We start from the raw sequence: 22,199 nt of genomic DNA on the forward strand, positions 1-22,199 counted from the left end.
ACATTAATCAGCACCAGTCAGGTGTTAATGGGCATTAAACCCTTGCAATGCATATCATCTTGTCATGGCTCTTTCTTACCTGTCTCAGAAGTGATGCCGTGTGATGTATGTCCGCCTCCTTTGCCCTTCTGCTGTGTTGGGCACATGTGCCTGTCGGTGTTGGGGTGGGGGTTGCTGGGCACGTAGCTCATCCTCACCGTACAACTCAATGGGTATCCCCCTTCTTGTTGCGATGTTATGCAGGATGGCACAGACAGCTATGATCTGGCAGCAGGTCACTGGGTCGTACTGCAAGGCACCTCCTGTCTTGTGCAATATTCTGAAGCAACTCTTGAGGATGCCGAATGTGCGCTCTACAACATTCCTTGTGCTGATGTGTGCTCTGTTGTAGCGCTGCTCTTGTGGTGTTGCTGTGTTCAGGTAGGGAGTGAGTAGATACTCTCGCAAGGCGTAAGCGCTGTCACCTGCAGGATGGGGAGAGAATGGTTAGCGGCATGAATGCTATGGTACATGTGGGGATGGATTAAATGGTGTTGCATCTATACGTGCCTAGTAGGTGTCCAACTCCAAATTCACCGTTGATCAGGCGCCTGTGGATGCCACTGTGACGGAAGATGTATGCGTCGTGTGTACTCCCTGGGAATTGGGCTACAAGGTCCGTAATGATGTGCTTTGCATTGCACACAACCTGTTCATTAATGGAATGGCATGACTTCCGGTTACGGTAGATGTATTCGGTGGCTGAGGGAGGACAGATGTGGACATGGGTGCAGTCGACACACCCTATCACATGGGGGAATTGGGCCACCTGGTAGAACTCACGCTTGGTGTGGTTCAACTGTTGGGGGGTCGTGGGGAAGGTGATGTGGCGATGTATCGATGCTAGCATGGCGTCCAGGAACCTGTGGAAGAAGCGTAATAGTGCGCTTTGCGACACGCCTTCGGCTTCTGCTATTACCCCCTGGAAGCTTCCAGACGCCAGCAGGTGCAGGCTGCATAGGACCTGGACATGGGCTGGTATTGCGTGGGTCCTAAGGGTCTGGTGCTGGAGTTGTGGTTCCAGATCTGCTATTAGATGCAATATCATGGCAGGGCTGAGTCTGTACTTATCTTACGCCTGCTCCTCTGTTTGGCCAAGCAATGTGATGCGCACCTTGAAGACTCTTTCCTGGATCATCCTCCTTCACTGGGCCAGGGCATTGATTCTCCTCCTCTGAGCAAGCACGTAGGGGGCAGCCATTTTGGTTGACTAACAGGGTTTCCAGGGTCATTTTTAAAGGGTTACTGATTGTCAGCACCTGTCAGTAAATCTTTTTTTTTTTTCCTCATTTGTATGACTTTACCTCCAGTTTGAGATTCCCCTTATTTTGCTCATGCTAAATTGCGATTTTTGAGGTTTTCGGTATTTGCGATTTTTGATGCATTACGTTGCGATTCTTTAATAGCGATTCGGTTTTACCGGGGCCTGCTTTGGTTTTCGTTAATTCCGATTGGCTGGATAGCGATTCGGTAATCTACCGAGCGGATTTTTTTAGCGATTCCTTAATATTTACCGATTTGTGTTGATGCATTGCGGTTTTGCGGTCGGTATCGGCCTGTTTTACCGATTCGCTATTTTAGCGGGAGGTTTTTTGGTTGATGCATCTGCCTGTAAGTACTTCAAATACCCCAATTACCTCGGTAACTTGGACGTGCTACGAACCTTCAGCTAGGATGTATGCAATGATATCCAAAAGATTCCTCGAGGCTGTGAGCGCAAAAGATACCGTCATAAATCCCCAGTTCAAAAAAACGTAATGCGCGTATTCATGGAGATGTTCGAAATCTCACTTTCCACTTGGTAAACCGATGTGACCGCGTACTCTGTAATCGAATGATGAACCTTTTACGTTAGGATCAAACGACTCTTCCCATAAAGCCCTGGAACCTAATGAACAGTGATGAAGGACTGCCGAGAGTAAAGGAACAACTAAAGTCACAGTCATAATGGCCATCTTGAAACAGTGTATAACCTCAGTTTGAAACATATTACTGCCGCATAAGGTGCTATATGAAGAGGCCCCTGACCCGTGCCTCAGTATGTGTTCGAACAGCGTAATATCCACACGCGACTGTGCATATTACACTCGAATGAGAAACGCGTTGTTTATATTTTAAAACATCCATGGCCTGATACCAGATCAGTTCAGTGCAACCTAGGAACAAACTAAATGACCATGATGTAGCCATCTGCGTTAACCTGCAGTATAGATTGAGAAAAACTGTATTATGACACCGCCTCCACTCTGTGTGTATGTATTAGTGATGAAAATAAGATGTGTATATGGGTAATGTACATACTCTGATAAGTCATGTGCTCGACAAAACAATAACAAGTGTTCACATCGTCATACTCATACAGACCGTAAACCATAATCAAATATTATCTTCCATAGTTGCGAAGCAACCTGGTAGTGCACAATCTACAATTGAGTAAAGTTTGAATTCACAAACAGATTTTCACGAATTTATGTCAACTCACAGGAATATGGAGAATGTGCTGTTAGCAGTGCTATCTAATGAGTAACCTGGAGGTAAAATGAATGAGCAGTTATGTGTGTTGCCTAGATGTTCACAATAGTGATGTGATGGTACCAGTGATATATATGTGTTGGACACCTCAGTGAGTGCTCAGATAGTTTAGAATTAACAGCTCATGTCCTATTGGTCGTTCAAACCGGCAGTTGTCATGGTGAACGCCTAATGACTACCTAGGTAATTAGAGGTAGCAGCTCATGTCCAGTTTGTCATTCAAGCGTTGTCCTGGTCGGGCATTAATACAATTTTTTCCAAAATCAGGAATCGCAATTGGGGTATGGCATGGTGGAATTCTGACCAATGATTTGCCAAACTGGAGTTGATATTTCTGTTGTGAATCAGGCTTTTGTGTTCGGTGATATGAACACATATCAGAAAGTCAAAGATATCATTTCAGAAAACGTTAATATCCAAACTAACCTCGGTTCCTCCCTCAAGACCCAGCCCCCGCCCTCCTCTGGTAGCCAACTCACAAACTTCCCAAAAATTGACTCGGCCACCTTATCCCTATTAATGAATCGCACCAAATAAGGCTCTCGGGCAGACCCCTGCCCTCCGAGGATTTTTCTAATGGCCCTTCCAGGGCTGGAAAAACAGATCCTTGCGTTACTAAACAACTCCCTGGAAACTGGCTACTTACCAACCAACCTAAAAGAAGCCAGGGTCACCCCCTTGCTGAAGAAACCGGGGGCAGATGCCTCCACGCTAAAGAATTATAGACCCATCTCTCAGCTCCCCTTCCTGGCAAAAGTGTTAGAACAACATATACTAAAGAGACTCTTGAACTACTTGGAGGACCACCAGCTACTCCAACCTAGACAGGCGGGTGTCAGAGCCCACCATAGTACTGAGCTAGTGATGCTGTCTGTTCTAACCGAGCTCAGAGTTGTGGCTGACAACAAACAGCCGAGTGCCCTGATTTTATTAGATCTATCAGTGGCAATCGATATGGTCAGCCATAAAAAGCTGCTGACTCGTCCCTCCGACCTGGGTATCAGCGGGCTAGCACATCAATGGCTAAAATAATTTCTGTCGGACCGGACTCAGAGGGTTCAGTTGGGTGACCATACATCGGATTTGGGCACTCTTGCCTAAGGTGTACCCCAGGGTTCAGCGCTATCCCCACCCTTTTTTAATATTTACTTGCAATACCTAGTGGAGACCCAGGCTCACATGGATTGCCGTGTCTTCAATTACGCTGATGATACCCAACTCCTCATCCGGATTAGCAACTCTTGTCAGGTACAGGAGTCAGCCAAAAAGTTGCTGAGATTTATAGTGAACTGGATGATGGCCAATTCGCTGAAAATAAACCCTGATAAGACCAAAGTGCTCGTAATACCAGCAAATAATAGCCCTTGGTGTAACCTTTTCTGGCCACCGGAATTGGGTGCTTCCCCTGTACCAGACCCGGCTGTAAAAAGCCTGGGTTTGAAAATTGACTCTGAGCTGTCCAGGTCACCGCAGTGGTAGGAACCTGTATAGGACTGCTGAGGCAGCTTCGGAAACTTGCTCCTCGTCTATCAACATCCTCATTACAGAAAATTGTCTCCGCCACTGTCATCTCTAGGTTAGACTATGGGAACGCCCTTTACATCGACCTCCCCCAGAAACTTATCAAGAGATTGCAGGTGGTGCAGAGTGATGCAGCCAGGCTCATCCTCAGACTTCTCAGAAAGACCCACGCTACCCCTCTGCTACACAAATTGCACTGGCTCCCCATCAAACAGAGAGCTCAATTCCAAGGCTTATGCATGCCCACAAGGAAATTTATGGCCAAGTGGCGGTGTATATAAAAGAACGCCTAAAGAAATATGTTCCTGGCTGGACACTGCCATCAACTGAGGTCTGCCGTTTTGCTTCCCCCCGATATATCACTAAATCCCAAAGGGGGTAGAGCATTCTCTGTCCTGCTTCCACAAATTTGGAATAACCTATCTGAGTACCCCCGCAGGGAATGGTTCTCCTCACGTTTAGGAAACAACTTAAAATGCTCCTATTTAGTGAGGAACTAGCCACAGTGTAATTTCTGGTTTGCTGCTTATGTTTCCATCTGCCGTTCGTGACTTGGGGCCAGATGTAGGTCGCCCAATACCGGTCGGTAACAGCTGAAATTACCGAATTTCGGTCGTTACCGACCGGTATTTGGCATTTGGAATGTAGGTGCCATGATTGTAGGATTCGGTATTTTACAGATTCGGTAACTTAAGGAATCTGTAAATTATCGAATTCTTAACATACCGATTCGGTAAATTACCGAATCCGTAATGTAGAGAGCACTCAAGGGAGTGAATTCCTCAGGTAAAGATTTGTTATTTACCACCAGCTACAAGTTGGTGGTAAATAACGAAAACCTTTGAAAAAGCAATTTTTTGCTTTTCCAACAGTGCCATGTGGCAGACATACATGCCCTTAGGGCATGTATGTGTGCCACATGTGCACCCATGGACTATTCAGGGGTGCAACAGGGTGTCAATGTGACACCATGCCACCCTTGAATGTGTTCCCCCTTTTACTGAATCGGTATTTACTGATTCGGTAATTCCCATTCATTCCTATGGGCCTCCAGGCCCATAGGAATGAATGGGAATTACCGAATCGGTAAATACTGATTCTTAATTACCGAATCCTACCGATTCGGTAAAATTTACAGAATAATTAGCTACAACCCATTTACCGATTCTTAAATACCGAATCGGTAAAATTCGGTATTTAGGAATCGGTAAATGGGAATTACATACATCTGGCCCTTGGTCACTTTTCTCTACAAGCGCTTAGAGACCTGAAGGTGATTTTGCGCTATATAGAATGCATATAACATAACATCCCATTTAGATTTTTCTCTCAGTCTTGCCAATGTACATTTTGCCGCACAAGCATTTGATACAGTGAATGACGAATATTGAATTGCAGTCTGTAGAATCTCTTAATTTGATGATCTTGCCCGTTTGTGAATGTATGATGGTTTTCCCAGGAATTATATTATTGCAATGCACGCAATTGTAGCATTTTTTCATGCCAGGTTCTGCTGCCCTCTTGGGTGGTGTTCTGCTGGACAGAAGTTCCTTGATGTTTAGACTTCTCTTGTAAGCAGTTTAAATCAAATGTGGATAGGACACTTGTAACCACTTTGCCAGGAGATATACATTGAAAAACCCTCATAAACGCCGTGTATTACGAATAGCGGTTTATCTTATTCTACGCCCCACACTGGCGTTGTGGCAATAGTCATAGGGTTTGACAAGTTATACTGTGCCAGCCTCGCCCGAGGCGATCTCTGGTGTATCGTGGCAGTATCCAGAGAAAAGGTTTTACCCCACTGGTAAGTATTCAAAAAGGTAAAAATAGTCTCCAATCTACAAACTGAACTTTATTCACGTCGTTGGACAACTATAGTAAAATTGATAGGTGGGTATGCTCTTAGGACTGGGTAAAGGGTCCTTCGCATATCACTTTAATGACGTACTCCATTGGTTAATGCCGTGGTTGACAATGAGATCCTTTTGGTTCTTAATAGTTGTGAAAAAGGCTGGTTTTGTAATAGAGCCGGTGGATGAAAACTGGAATACAGTAATAGTTATTGCGATCAGTGGGTTTATGAAACAAAGATGTCTCAGGTTTGCCATGGGTTTTGGTAATCAAAACGTCCAGAAATTATATGTGTTCCTTGTCAATTTGGTACGTGAGTTGAATACGGGGTTTTTCAAATTTTGTTCACCAATTTTGGATGTTAAGTCTTGTTCAGTGCTTGATCAAATCATAAAAATGTCGTCAATGAATCGTTTGAAAAAAATGAGATGATCCGACCATCCTGGATCTGAGAGAATATGGTCTTTTTCAAACTTGGACATGTACGTATTGGTGTACGCTGGGGCACCAGAAAAGCCCATTGATGTTCCGGAAATTTGTAAGTAGAATTCGTCATGCCTTATAAAGTAAGAATGCTGTAAACAAAACTGGTAGTATGAAGTATGAAGACCTTGTTTGCGGCTATGTTGGTTTGTTGTAACAAAGCCCATTCACAGGCATCCAACCACTCGTCCAGTGGTATAGAGGTGTAAAGTGCTGGAACGTCGATAGTACACAAAATCCATGAAGACGTGTCTAAACCCTCAATGTTATGCAACAACTTTAAGAAATGTGTTCTATCTTGAAAGTATGTTGTCAATTGTTGAACAAAGGACTGCAAAAATTGATCAATATATTGCCCCAGTGGTTCAAAGATTGGCCCACAACTGCTCACTATCGGTCTGAATGGAAGATTCATCAGATTTTTGTGTACTTTGGGTAGCATGTAAAGCTTGGGGCACCTAGGATGATTAGTTAATATCTGTGGGTGCTGCTGTTGATCCAACCCATTTCCAAGGCTTTATCAAGAATGTTGCTGAGAGCTTTTTTGATGTCCATGATTGGATCCCCTGGTAGTTTCAAGTATGTTGTCTGGTCCTCCATATGTTCTGGCACTTTTCTTGTGTAGAACTCTGTATCCATAACAACAAGTGTTCTTCCCTTATACGCTGGTTGAAAAGTCAATGACTGGTCCCTTGCTAGTGTTTCTATAGTGTGTTGTTCATGATTGTTCAAGTTGGTTTTGGTTGTAGATCTGAAATTCAGTTTATTTAGATCTTGTTTTACTAGAACCTCAAAGGCGTCCAATATTTTATAGGACATAGGAGCCACAAATGTGCTACGGGGTTTGAATTCCTTGTATTCGTGGATGTACACGTTCTCAAAGGGAAGGTTGCTCTCTGGCAAAGGGGGAACAATATTAGTAAAGAAGTGCTGCAGTCTTAAATTGCGCATGAATCTGTACAAACACACTTTTGTTTCTATCTTGTTGGTGTGGTAAGTAGGAACAAATGAGATCCATTTGTTTAAAACTTGTTGTTGCTGAGTATTGAGCGTTTTAGATGAAATATTGATTACTAGGGTCTTGTTTTGCTCCTGATGTTCTGGCTGATGTTTTCTCTGACCTCTCCGAGTTTTTTGAAACTGTTTGTATCTGGTGGTCAACTGATTGTTGTTCCCTTCTCTAAAAAACAGAAGAAGTTTGTTGAGTATTTGAGGTGCTTTGAAATGCAATCCGTTCTGTTGTTGTTGGCTGAGTGACTTGATCTGAGTCAACCGAAATAGGTTGTCTGGTGGCGGATAAATCTTGATCTGATACAGTACTCTCTTGGGATGAGGTGACGTGTTTAGAAGCGGGTCTTCTTTGAGCATACACTTCCGCCCAGGTGTAGACCTCATTGAGTTTGTAGTCAATAGTATCGTGTTTGGATTTTCGTAATTTGCGTTCCTGTGTCTCCTTACCATAATGGTCTAGTTTCTCATTGAGATCTTTAAGTGTCCAGGGCTCTCACACCAAAGCATGTCCAGACCAGCCCGGACAAAGCATCACCGCAGGAGGCACACTCCACCACCACAAGGAGCACCTCAAAACGCCATCTGCCGGAGTTGAAGCGGTGGTCCTGGCAGACTTCGGGGTTGCTCGGGCCTGTCATGATGCCATCATCGGCCTGATTCCCTGCTCAGCACTCCAGGTGCCAGTGACTCAGTGCATCACAGGCCATTGTCCGTAGCTGATTGTCTTTTGTGCTGTGGAGCGGTTGCGCAGGTCCCCTCAAACAGTGTGGGGGCCCTGAGACGTTGATGGTGAAGATGATGCAGGTCTGACACACACCACTGCATCTGCATCAGAAATATATCAAAGGGACACAATCCAAGACTTTTTCTGCACTTGAGCGCGTTCATCTCTAGTGTCCGCAGGCCTGTGCACTGCGACTCATGGACACTTCTGTTTGCATGTTGGCTGTCTTCTGGACTTTATCCGGCTCACTCCATGTTGCTCAGCAGTTGACTCTGTATTGCATGTGTTTTCTGTGTTCGTTGCACTGGTGTCCAATGTCCAAGTGGTTGCCAACACCAGACATTCCGTGCAGGTTGGCTTACACTCACCCCACACACATCCAGCACAGGTGTCACTGTACATGTGGCCCTGCCAATAAAGGGGCCGGGCGCATGTGCCCATAGCCAGTTCAACATGATCTCTGCGTGTGTACCTGTGGTCTTGTAGTATGCATGTGGGCCCTGGTCCCTACGACTTTACATTGTGTGGTGTACATTGGATGCAGACATGTCACCGCAGGCAGCGGGTTGGAGCGTGGACATGTAGCTTTGTCGTCGCCCACTCAATTCGTAAGGGGAGAGGCCAGGGCCATCGTACGCACAGCCAATATGGGTGTGTGACTGCTCATTTCGCACCCCTGGGCGTGGTTCTGTGCTGTGAATGTGCATCTGCATGTGTCTCTATGGCAGCGTGGGTCTCCTTAGTAGGGTGTGGGTGGGCCCTGATGGGTAATAGACCCCTACGTATGTGTCCTGATTCACATTCCATGGGTTCGGCCCCCAACCACACCTGTTGGGCCACCTCCTTTTGGCGTGCTGACACATGGCATTGGGGTGCCATGTGTGGGTGGCTGAAGTGTCGTGAGCCAGCTGTGCTCGTGGGTGCTTCCTGCTGTGTGGTCTGTTGCATGCTCAGTGTTCTCCTCTGAGTAGCTTGGCTGTCTAGGTCCTGGTGGGGGGTTGCGTGGGATATCCATGTGCTGTTGTAGGGCGTCAGTGTAGACGGTGTGGTGGTCCTCTGATGTGTTGTATTCTGTGCTCTGCTGCAGGAGTTGTGCGGCCCTCTGCGATGTGAAGGGGAGGTGCGTGTTGCCTTTGTGTTGACATATATGTTGGCGCATTGTGCTCGTTTGCATGCAGATTATATGGCAGTGTACATTTTGACTGTTTGGGGTGCTGTATTCTTCTGCTTGTGGGTCAGTTGCTGGTAGTGTTCTGTCACCTCCGTGACGCTGGGCTTGTTATCCTGCGGTCTGCACCCTGTCTTCCTTTCCCTCTTCTCCTTGGCCTTCCCCCACCCTGTTATTCCTTGCTGGTAGTCTGTGGGGGTTGTGGGGGTCGAGTTGGCCTCTGCGCTGGGTCAGGGTGCATCCATGTTGCTACGTGCTTTGGCTTGTTTCTGGCGTATTTTTTCCGGGGTTTTTATGGTGTATTGTTCCGCCAGACATGCGGGATTTGCAGGCCTGTGTCTGGTTTTTGCTTCTTTTTGTACCGCGGTTAGCCTCATTGCATGTTTTTTTGCGTCCGCGTATCGCATTTTTGCGGCGTGTCGTTAATTTTTCACTCGGGCATTTGCCCCGTTATCTGGTGTCTATGGCATGCTACCTCCTTGTTGTGAATTCCACGTTGACACAGAGTTATTTTCCCGTGATAGGCTGCGATGTTGAAAGTTGTTTTACGCTACTCCTGCTGTAGTTATCACACGTTCTTGTGAAAATACCCCTCAGTCTTTACTCTCTCCCTCCATACAAACAGACAGAGCCACACTCAGTCTTTCTCACACCAGCAGCACAAAAGAAAACCCAACTGTGCAAATGGATAACTTGCCTTTGTAAGGAGCAAATTATTGTCTAGACTAGAGCCATGTAATTAACACCCGACCATTCTCTTCTGAATAGCACTTTGGGACAGTGAGCGATTAAAGGGAAATATGCTTTTTTCGTTGCGCGCCGCACCCCAGCAGCCGAGGGCGCCTCATACCATTGAGGTTGAAATGGTTTTATCAATTATTAATTCTCAGCAGCAGATACAGCCAGCTCTCCAAGCAGGTTAATGAGGCAATGGATTCAGGACAGCAGCAAAAATAAAACAGCACTTGAAACTTTGCATTTGGCCATGAAACAAAGTTGAAGAGTGAAATGCTGATATGCTAAAAAAAATATAACATCAGTCAAGGTACGGTACAAAGAGTTCAGCTCCCCAGTGAAATGTTTTAAGGGGCACGCAGAGTCCGAGGCCTTCCCTGACCTGGGTTGGCCCTGGAAGCTATTAATCCACAATGATCTGCTTTCAGTTAATGCACAGGCCCAGCAAGCCAGCTTTTATGGGCAGGTAGATAACACACGAACGTTTAATTTGTTAATGCCTGTTATAACTACTCATGTAATAAACTAGTAGCATGAGGAAGGAGCAGGGCATACGTCCTAAAAAAAGAAGTGGGGTGACTCTCCAAGTTAGGTGGTATCACAGGAAGTTACATCATGGCACGTGGCATTGCAGGAAGTGACTCATAGGTAGTGACATCACAGGAAGTGACATCACTGCACATGACAGATTTCTTTACCCAAGGATTGACAAACTAACTCTGCTGCCAGCCTACCCCAACAGGCCTAATATTTCATGTGCAGCACATTTACATGTAGATGTGATTGCTTTAGCTGCCTGGTGGTAAACACATTTGATGGAAAGATCTGTTTTTGTCTAGTTCTAGTTTTGACTTAAAGTAGCATACAGGGTTAATGTGCCTCCTGCAAAGCACATCACGGAACATGCAGATGGCAGATCTTATTTTATGTAGATAGGTAAGTAGGTTATTGCTTTGAACACAGAGATCCTTTTGTTACATGCAGTTGCATTGTAATCCTTCTAGTATAGCACAGTGAGGTATGACGGATGATATGTGACTCCTACACCCAGTACCTTCACTGTCTTATGTAACACATCCTGGTCAATGATTTACAAACTTGCGTGATTTATTGACAATATAATATGTATGTTTGCTATAAAGTGATCTGGCACCCCACCTTGGGATGAATAGCGCTGTAAAACAAATAAAAATACTGGTATTTAATTTGGTATTTTGCACTGGGACAGAGTAACGCATCTAACATTCTTACAGTGCATGAATATCTATTACATATGGGGTCCGAACATAGTCAAAATCGTGCCTCTCTTATGTGCTTTTGAAGTGTTAACAAGCTGCTGCTTTTTTTTACCTTCCTCTGCATTTACATCTAGGTGTGAGGCTAGAGGAAGCCCCCAGCCTGGATAATCGGACAAAGAAGGCCAAATGGGCCCTTAAGTTCAGCATTTGTTAGGGCCAAGCTGGAGTCTCAAAGGACAAAATCCCCCTCAGCGTCAGCACGTTGCTGCTTGGAAGGAAAGCGGTAACGAGCAGGCGCTGCTGAATTAATCTCCGTGTCTCAAATTTACACCGGGACGTGTTCAGCATATTTTAGAGTGGGGCTCAACTTCTTGGCAGGGTGGACTGCGTCCACCCTGTGAAAAGTGTGGGTGGACACCGTCCACCCGCGTGTACCCCCGACTCAAGCCCTGGGGAGGAGGAAGTACCTGTTCTAAGGTCACAGGCGAGACAACAGTAGTTAGCCGCTGTTTTTTGAAAGCGACCGCTGAGTTTTCAACTCATAATGGCAGTACCATATTCCCAGTGAGGTGTTTGATCAAAATGCATAACTGGCATGTTCCTCATTTTGATTACTAAGCATTTCTGTGAAAAAGATATATATTTTTACTGCAATGCGCAGGCTCAGTCTAGATGGTTAATGTTGAGGATGAGCGCATCTGGATTAAAAGGTTGCAGTCAACAAAAAAGCAAACAGACATATAAATTAAGTGCAATATGTAGGTAAAGTATGTTTCTGTATCTTGGCTGGGAAAGGGCAACTTCGACTTTTGTGTACTGAATTGTAGCTACCTACCGACCAAATCTAATACAATAGTGGATTTTTGCGCAACATCCATTGCACACCTGTTGTATCATCTGAAATCATACGGGTGACTCACAGTCACCCCTAGTTTTTAGCAGAGAGACAGAACATCCTGGGCACCATTTTTAAAGGGAAAAGTTAAACTACATGATTAGTAATGCTTTCTTTAAAAAAATGACTGACTCACAGGTTGGGGGGTTGAGCGAGGGTTCGCGGGTTTATAAAAGTAAAAAATAAACTTACCTTACCGGGTCCCATGCCGCCTCCGCTCCATGCTGGGTCCTGCGTTTTCTTGCTGCTTTCCTGCTCTCCTGCCTCCAGCAGGAACAAGAAGCAGGCAGTCTCCCTCCCCTTCCCTAAGCCAAATCACAAACCTGCAACGGCTGTGTTGTGATTGATGGGGATGGTGCCTAGCCGGGCGCCTATGGGGAGGCCATTTTCTCTATGTAGGCTGCATGCAGCCTACTTAAAGAAAAGGGAGAGTGTGGCAAGACTGCTTTGGTCGGCCCCAGAGGGCCGACCAAACCGTCAGGGCTCCCAGCATTGGGCAAGTCACTCCTCCCCGACCCGCCCGGCCCCAACCAGCAAACCCTTCTGCTTTCTTGCAATGCCAGAAGCAGAAACATAAAATTGTAGTTTACCATTTTACGTTTCTGACACTCGCACTGCGAGAAAGCTGTGGGCCGATGCTTCTCCGCCCTAATGGAGGAGCCGCCCCAGGATTTGAAATGACACATTCACTCGCGTGCACAAAGCATTTGTGTTCAATGTGTAGACTAGTGCAACTAAATTCATATTGTCACAGTGGTCTGGTCCTAAGATTTGGGTGCATGAAGATCACTGGGTTGTTTCACGAAGGATACGTTCTGGATTTTTTGATAACATTTTGCTTTTACAGGTATTTCTAGAGGGTGTTGTCATCACTTCTGCAAATCTGTCACCTTTCATATTTGATACGCCCACTGGAGTAAGGTAAAGATACATGTACCAGACACATTGATAGTTTCTATTTTACCCATGGGGCCCCTCAATGGTGGCTGGGGATTGCTCCGTTTTTAGTGGTCGTTCACACAGATTTGAAGATAGAAATAAAGTGCAAAAGATGGAACATACACTCTGTTTCTATCGAGGGAAGAGAAAATATTGAGGGAAGAAAAACATTTTTTTCTAATAACTAAATAGAATTGTTAGTAGTGTAACTATTGAACAAATGGTATTCCTTGCTGTGGCTTATTACTATGAAAGTGTATCATAGTTTCTTAGATGAGATCATGGTACTCACAATTAGATATTCTGATAGAGATGGTGCGAAGATGATAAGGAACAAACTAACAGCCTGATTCATGAAACGAAAATCGGCTCGCAAAGGGCCAGATTCTGAGAATCTGGCCCTTTGCGAGCGCAATTATTGCATTTGGGATTCATCATCCCAAATGCAATAATCGCTATTACAGAATTCGCTATTGTGCGAGGAATTGCATTTAAGGAATCTCTATTAGAGACTCCTTAAATGCAATTCATCAACCAATTTTAAATTGCTAATTCGCAATTTCGGGCCGCTATTTACCGAGAGGTCAGACCTCTCGGTAAATAGCAAAAACTTAGAAAAATGCTTTTAAAAGCATTTTTCTAAGTTGCATGTTGCACACACACATGTCCTTTGGACATGTGTGTGCGCAACACCTGTTCAAATGTGCATTTAAGGGGTGCTACAGGGTGTCCTTTGGACACCCCTGGCACCCTTAAAATCGCTATCTTATTTGCGAGTAGCAAATTGCTACTCGCAAATAAGGGATACTCCCCATTCATTCCTATGGGCCTTTTGGCCCATAGGAATGAATGGGGAGTTATTCCTTATTAGCGAGTAGCAAATTGTTACTCGCAAATAAGGAATGTGTAGGAATCGCTATTTATTTAGCAATTCCTACATGAATACCGTTTTGCGAGTCCTCAATAGCGATTCGCTATGAATCGCTATTAGGGGCTCGCAAAACGGCCCGTTGATGAATCAGGCTGTAAGTTCTTACTTGTAAGGAGTCCAGACAGTGGTGTAACACAGGCCCCCGCTGCCCCCGCAGTATGGGGGGGGGCCAAGCTGCAGTGGGCCACCTCAGCACAGTACTCGGACGTCAGAGCTCCGGATTAAATCCAGAGCGGGCCCCTCCATGTACCTTACTTGCAGGGGGGCCCCCTCAACTTTCGGTATGCCACTGCATCCAGATAATTACCCGTGTCTCGTGTTCCATCCACGTGAATGGGATCAGCTTGCTCGCATTCTATTTACCCCTTCCACGTGGGGCTAATTCCCCCGCGGTGCGGGGGGAGGGAGGGTTCGCGCGCGGCGCCTTGGTACTCATGACGAGTCCAGCTCGTCATGCTGCAGTGGAGCTGTGCTCATGACGAGCTGGACTCGTCATGACTCCTCCCACTCCCATAGAACGCCTGCACATTAGCCACCCGTGGGAGGGCTGCAACAGTTATGACTAGCTCAGTTCGTCATGAGCACAGCTCCACTGTGCCTCAGGATGAGCTGAGCTGGTCATAAGCATGCAAGGGGTTAAAGCCTCAAGCACGCCAGGAGTTCCGGGCTACGTTTATGTTAGTCAAGTGGCAAGCATAGACTGCAGACTTCGATTTATGCGCCATCTTTGAGTGGCGATCAAACGAAAAAGTGATGTCTCTTTTTATTTTATTATATAGGATACTGCTCCACAGCATTCTTTAACGGGGTGAGAACTCAAGGTGGTGATCCATAAGTTCTCAAGTTATAGCATTATAAATATAAAGAAGACCTTAATTGTTTCTGGTTGTAGATTGCAATCTAATACCTATAGAACATAGACATATACCGAAAATTGCTACATGTATTAATTATGTAAATATCTAATTGTGTTATTTACCCATAGAATGCCTAGTTTGTGTAGACTATAATGCCAGGGGCTATAGAGAGATATTCAATGTATATGTGAAATATCCCGCAGCGGTAAACAAAGTTCATGGCAAAACTTTTTTCACGCATGGAATCACAACGCGGTCATTACAACGACCACGTTGTGATTCCGCATACTATTACTCCGCAAGTCGGAACAACGACTTGCGGAGGGGGGGAGGTGTTGAATTTAAAATCCAACACCTTCCCTAGTGTCCGCACAGACTGGAGTTGGAATAGTAAATTACACTATTCCAACATCCAGTGACCCCCTCCGCAAGTCGTTGTTCCAACTTGCGGAGTAATGATATGCGGAATCACAACGCGATCGCTGTAACGACCGCGTTGTGAATCCATGCGGGGAAAAAGACTGCGGGACAAAGAGATATATTCTCCCGCAGCTAATGGTTTAGATGTTAGACACATATGATTGCTTGTGAGGTAAATAACTCAAGCAAGAAAACGTGAATGGTGGTCTGGAGGGTGAGTCTAGTAATTATGTCTGATCACCTGATCCCACGGGATTTCCTGATTTAGGCCACGTTTGGAAGTGTCCAACAGGAAAATCCAGTAGACTTCCCTTCGTTTTCTTACAGCGTCAGTGTCAATTCCGAGTTTAGGTTAAATTTTCTCAAGTATGAACCATTTAATATCATCCGCAGTATGGTTCATATCAATATAATGTTGTACCATAGGTGCTATAGTTTTCTTTGTACGTATAGCTGACCTGTGCTCTGTTAGACGTGTACTTAAGGGGCGTGCAGTCTCGCCCACATACCTCAGGCCACATGGGCAGATGAGTAGATATATAATACCTTTGGTTTTACAATTAGTTGACCCCTTTGCTTTAATGGTTTGTCCATTGACCTGGAAACTAGATGTTTCCAGTGCCAGCGGATACACCTTACATGTACTACATTTGTAGTTTCCTATCACTTCTCTGTATTGGCTATTTTCTATGGGGCATTTGTGATCTGACTACAAGGTCTTTGAGATTTCTGTTTTTGCGATAAGCAAAAAAAGGCTTGGGTATTTTATCCTGATGTTCTTTGTTGGCATTCAATATATACCACTTAGAGCAGATTATTACAAATACTTGATTGATTGATTGATTATTTGGCAAATTTTTTCATTTACCATTGAATTCCCCCCCTCCTCCCCATCCAAAGATACGCCCTTGAGGAGCTGCGTGATAATTATTACACTCTTGTAATTTTTTCTTATAGATTCCGGCAGGGCAAACCTACCAACATTTATCAGGGGTATAGGCTATTTATAAAAAGATGTGAAATTCCGCGTGTTAAATACCGATTCAGCATTTTATGCCTGATTTGACAATGAAAATCCAGAATAGGCGATATTTACGGTGTACTAAATACCTCACCCTGATGTATTGGTATTTTTATCACTTGTGGTAAATATTTCGTCCCATTGGGCCCACTTGTAACGAAGGCTATAGTCTTCTCGCAACACCTTTTCATTTCTGTTGTTGATATTTTTTCTTCTCATACTCCCCCTTCTTTCTTTCTTGTCTGACATTTTCTGTCTTTCTGTCTCGCTTTAAAGGGGATCCAGAGAAGAATCAACATCACCCTTGTTCATGAGTCTGGCGGTGACATCAGATGGAAGGAAGTCAGGGAGCTGGTATTGGGTAAGTCCTAAATGGCAACTGGCTTCAATCTCCATGGGATTCTTGATTTGCACTGTCTTTCTGTACCCCCTGGCAAGTTATTCCCTCTCCCACTCATATTCCTACACCAACAGCTGCACCCCGACAAAGACGAAGAATAGTGAGTGAATAGCATATGCTTGTGCTTGTCTTGCATTTCTATTGTGACTTTACGCTGATCATAATAGGTGACTGCGAATAGTTCAAATGTATTTGCTAAAATGAGTCATTACAAGGGATGTCCTGGAGAGCTGAGTAAAGATGTCCTAACAACAAAGCCAGGGAGAACATCAACATCTCCTTGTTGTAAAACTTTTATCTCTTAATGGAATACTTCTGATAGACACTGAGAAGGAATCCGGGGGGGGCATATTTACTTGAGTTTATCGCCACAGAAACGTCACTTAAAAAAAAAAAATTGTTCTTATTGAAGAAAAACAGTTGCAATGTAGACAGTAATCATAGAAGTAAATGAGTTTGGTTTAAATAACTTAGGCAATCAAATAAGGCACATAGTATCAGATTCATTCGATCATCGAGGCTTAAGCAAGTCCACTGTTCTCAAAATAGTCGGTACATACTACATGTCTCATTGAGACAGACCAGTTTGTTCACACATCGCACCACTATTTCTCCATATCTTCATCCTCTGAACTATCTATATCATCTTCCGGTAGTAAATCGCATAGTTCCCCCCTGTAGGTGTTCCATGGTGCCCAAATTTTGTTCCATTTATGCCGGCTTCCCCTGGTTTTATAAACTGTGCGCTCTGTCACCATGATTAAGTCCATATTTCTACACCACATCGCCAACGTGGGGGGGTCTGCTGCTCCCCATTTCTGTGCTATGTCTCTCTTTGCCACCACTAGACCAAGCGTAGCCCATGTTTGTCCCTGTCGAGTGAGGTCAGTGGGGTCCCACACATTCAGAATACATTTTCTAGGTTCAGGTAAGAGGGAGACATTCAGCGCTTGTGCCATAGTGTGTAAGACCTGCCGCCAGTATTCGATTATTACCGAACAGTCCCACAGTGTGTGAAAAAGTGTGCCCTCCTCTCCGCACCCTCTGAGGCAGAAGGGATGCGTCGCTCGTTGCATCTTGTGCAGTGTGGTTCTGGTGTAGTATACTCGATGTATTATTTTGAGTTACACCAGCCGAAACTTAGCTGAGATGCCCACCTCCTTAGGGGATGCCAGAGCCATCAGCCAGTCCGTGTCAGCCATATCTCCCACTTCCTCCACCCATTTATCCCGGAGTTTAAGTGTAGGGTCTGGCAAATTATTAATCAACTTCTTATATGTGAGGGACGTAGCTCGTTGTGGCATGAAATCTGTGAGCAGGCGGTCCTCCAGTGGTGAGGCCTCTGGGACGTCTGTGTCAGCTGGGAGTGCAGTCAGCAACGCGTGCCTAATCTGTACGTAACGATACATTTCATTCTGGCCCAAAGCATATTGTTGTTGGAGTTGTGTAAAGGGGATCACTGTTCCCTTATCCCACATGTCACCCATCGTGGAGATCCCAATAATGTCCCATTGCGTAAAGCCCTTGCTTTTTCTCAATTGTCCCAGTGCCTTGGCGTCCCATAGAAGGGTAAGTTTGGTGATAGTGTTTTTCCATCCCAGTTTTGTCTGTGCCGTATACCACAAGGCAACTGTCTGTTTTGTGGGTCCTACCAATTTTGCGGCCAGACTTCTATTATATAGCACCGCCAGTATGTTGTTCGTACCTAATTGCCCCCTATCAGCTCTGTAGCCTGGATCGTCCTGGGGCGCATGCAGCCAGCCGTTGATGGTCTTGAGTTGCGTCGCCCAGTAGTATAATTGTAGGTTCGGCAATGCAATCCCACCATCATACCAGCTCTTATTTAATTTAATTTGGGCTATACGTGCCGGTAGATTGCCCCACATGAGGGCCGAAACCTGAGCCGCGACCTGCTTAAAGTATCGTGGCGGTATCGGGTACGGCGCGTTATCTAGAGCATAGAGGAACCGCGGTAGGGCCATCATTTTGTATAGGTCTGCTCTTTCCAACAGAGTTAGGGGCAATGACGCCCAATGTTTGACATCTCGTTTCAAATCGCTCCAAAGGGGGTGTCAGGTTTTTATCAAAGAAGTCTGTCGCAGTACTAGTAATGTGTATACCTAAATATTGAAAAGAATCTCTAGTTACTACAATCGGGCAATCGGCGGGGAGTGACGGACCTTTCAGGACGTATAGAACTGATGTGGACCAATTTATCGTGTACCCAGATACTGTTCCGTGTGTATTGCATAGGTTCAGGAGTTCAGGAATGCTACGGTCAGGGTCTGTAAGGTACAGCAGCATGTCGTCAGCATAGAGGGAGACTCGGTCTTTCCATCCCGCTGCCCAGCTAATGTCTTTCAACAACGGCGTCTTCCTAATTAAGGTCGCCAATGGCTCCAGCGCCAATGCGAACAATAACGGTGATAGCGGACATCCCTGGCGTGTCCCTCTTGCTAATTGTATTGTATGGGATATATGGCCGTTGGCTGTTATCTGAGCCACTGGTTCAGTATATAGGAGTCGTATCCAGGCCTGAAATTTAGGGCCAAAGCCCATATGTGTTAGGACTGCAAAAAGGTAGCTCCACTCCACTAAATCGAACGCCATTTTCGCGTCTAATGACATTATTATTGCTGGTTCGGAAAGCAACGAAGCCTGCGCCAGTACTCCGTGAACCCATCTGAGGTTAAGGGCAGTGTTCCGGTGTGGCATGAAGCCTGACTGGTCTGGGTGGATCAGTCGGGGGAGGTGGGGCATCAGTCTATTTGCTAGTACTTTAGACAAAATTCTTGCTTCCGCGTTTAAAAGCGATATTGGGCGGTAGGAGGTGCAATCTGATGTGGGTTTGCCCGGTTTGGGAATTGCCACAATCATCGCCGTACTTTGGTCCAGTGGGAGCATCGCTGATCGCAGGCTATCGTTATACGTTGCCAGAAGTGGCATGCTTAGAGTTTCAGACATGAGTTTGTACCATTCTATAGGGATCCCGTTGGGGCCCAGCGCTTTCCCAGATTGCATTGCCCCTATGGCTGACTGCAGCTCGTCAGTCGTGAGGTCTGCCTCTAGCTGGGTGGTCGCCTCGGGCGGGAGGGTATGGGTTTCTATGTGGGCAATGGAGCAGAGCGCTTCGGATTCCAGTACTTCTTGGACTGGAGTATAGACTTCTTGGAAGTGTTCAGCTAGTGTAGTCACTATCTCCTCCGGGTGGGTCTGTAATATGCCTGCCTTCGGGTTTAAGTGTTGTATCCCCCTGGGTACCCCCCCTTTTTATCCAACCACGCCAATATCCTCCCTGCTTTATCCCCCACATCGTATATTTTGTGTGACGTTGCAGTAATGTGGTCTGTGGTCCGGTGTTGCAAGTGGGCTTTATGGCGCTGTTGCTGAAGTAGTAAAGCGTGTGCAGATTCTAAGGAGGGATCTGTCATGTGTGCTATATTTGCCGTGTGGACCGTGAGTTCTAAGTCTGCCAACTCCGTTTGTTGTGCTCGTTTATGCCCAGTAATGGACGCTATGGCCTGTCCCCGGAGTACCGTCTTGTATGCTTCCCAGAGTATAGACGGGGACTCTACAGAGGCGTATTTTCTGCAAAGTAATGTTTGGTTGTCTTTTTAAGTTCTCTCCTTATATTGGGGATTTTCAGATAATTAGGGTAAATTGGGTATATCATCCTGCGCGACCTCTCCCTACATGCAAGAGTCAATAACACCGGAGAATGGTCTGAGATGCCCCTAGGTTTAATATCAACCTCCTCAACATCCTGTATCCTCGATCCCACCATTAGGAAGTAGTCTATTCTTGAAAGACAATTGTGTACCGCGGAATAGTATGTATATTGATTTGCTGCTGGATGTGTCTGTCGCCAGACATCTACAAGTCCCATCGCCTCAATAAATCCCTGGAATCGGGAGGGCCCTGATGTTTGTGGCTGTGCTGGAAATCTGTCAATTTCTGAGTTTACAGTCGTGTTAAAGTCCCCTCCTAGAAGAAGGTCACCCTCTGGCAGTGTCAATATAAACGCCCCTAGCGCCAGCATTACCACCGACTGTAGCGCCGGAGGAACATAAACCAAAACTATATTTAGGAGTTTGCCCTCCCATTGTCCTTGTATCGCTGCGAAGCGACCCTGGTCATCAGTCTTAGGGCCAGATGCATCAAGCATCCATTTTGCGATTCCTTATTAGCGAAAAATAAGGAATCGCTAATAAGGAATAGCAAAATGGAATGCATCAAACAATCACTACATAAATAGCGATTCCTTAGAATTCCTTAATTGCGACTCACAAATTGCGAGTCGCAATTAATGAATACCTCCCCATTCATTCCTATGGGCCCAGAGGCCCATAGGAATGAATGGGAAGACAATCTCAATTTGCGAGTCGCAATTAGCGATTCGCAAATTGAGATTGCGAGTTCAAGGGTGCAGGGGTGTCCAAAGGACACCCTGTTGCACCCCTGATTTTGATCTGTGCACATATGTTGCACACACACATGCCCTTAGGGCATGTGTGTGCGCAACATGAAACTTTAAAATATGCACAAAAGTGAATTTTTTAAAGTTTTTGCAAATTACCACGAAGTTGTACTTCGTGGTAATTTGCGTGCCCTATTAGCGAATTCGCTATTTTTGAAACTTTCATGCATTGCATTTAAGGAATCTCAATTTGAGATTCCTTAAATGCAAACAATCGCAATTTAGCGAATTCTCTATTAGCGATTTTTGCATTTGGGATGATGCATCCCAAATGCAAAAATACCGGTCGCAAAGGGGCAGATTCTGAGAATCTGCCCCTTTGTGACCGGTTTTTAGCTTGATGCATCTGGCCCTTAGTCTGCAGCAGTATGAAGGACGAGGTCTTTTTGATCAGGATACCTGTCCCTTTCGAACCTGACGTAAACTCAGCGAGTGTCGCTATCTTGTACCCTCGTCTATCTAGCGCCTGGCATGTCTTCCCTGTGAGATGTGTCTCTTGTAACAGAACTACTGTTGGGTTATGTCTTTTCAAGGCCTGCAGTACCAGGCCCCGCTTTATTTTATCGCCCAGGCCTCGCACGTTCCATGTTAGGATCTTCAGGGGTGGCACCGGGGCTTTTCGTGTTGCGTCACCATGGGCATCGCCTTGTGTGCTGTGTGTCATTATTGGTCTACTTAGCTCTGCGGTGTCGTTGTCTTGCATGGACTTCAAAGTGTCTATGGTACCGTCGTGGATCTGCTATGTGCGCCCCTCCCGTCATGTTCATGATGTAACCGTCGCCGCTATGTGCTTTCAGTGTGCGTCTATCATCAAGCCTTGCCACAGTAAATAAACATTGCTTAAACATAACTTCCCTTTTCCCCCCATCCCTCCTCCCTGCCTCCCTGCTTAACGGACATAAAACCGCCCGCCTCCCCAACATAGCAGAGTGCTTTACCCCAAACCCAACCATA

General features: G+C 45.5%; 1 protein-coding gene across 1 annotated transcript in view; it reads left to right on the forward strand.

Annotated features, from left to right (window-relative positions):
* The window catches only part of KIF1A (kinesin family member 1A), a 2,072,061-nt gene that overhangs the window by 1,640,311 nt on the left and 409,551 nt on the right, over positions 1-22,199 (forward strand). Inside the window, exon 35 of the mRNA XM_078667093.1 lies at positions 16,645-16,729. Coding sequence (XP_078523219.1) covers positions 16,645-16,729 — 85 coding nt within the window. The remainder of the gene's footprint in view (positions 1-16,644; positions 16,730-22,199) is intronic.

Source organism: Lissotriton helveticus, chromosome 11 (genome assembly GCF_964261635.1).
Source record: "Lissotriton helveticus chromosome 11, aLisHel1.1, whole genome shotgun sequence".
NCBI classification, from domain to species: domain Eukaryota; kingdom Metazoa; phylum Chordata; class Amphibia; order Caudata; family Salamandridae; genus Lissotriton; species Lissotriton helveticus.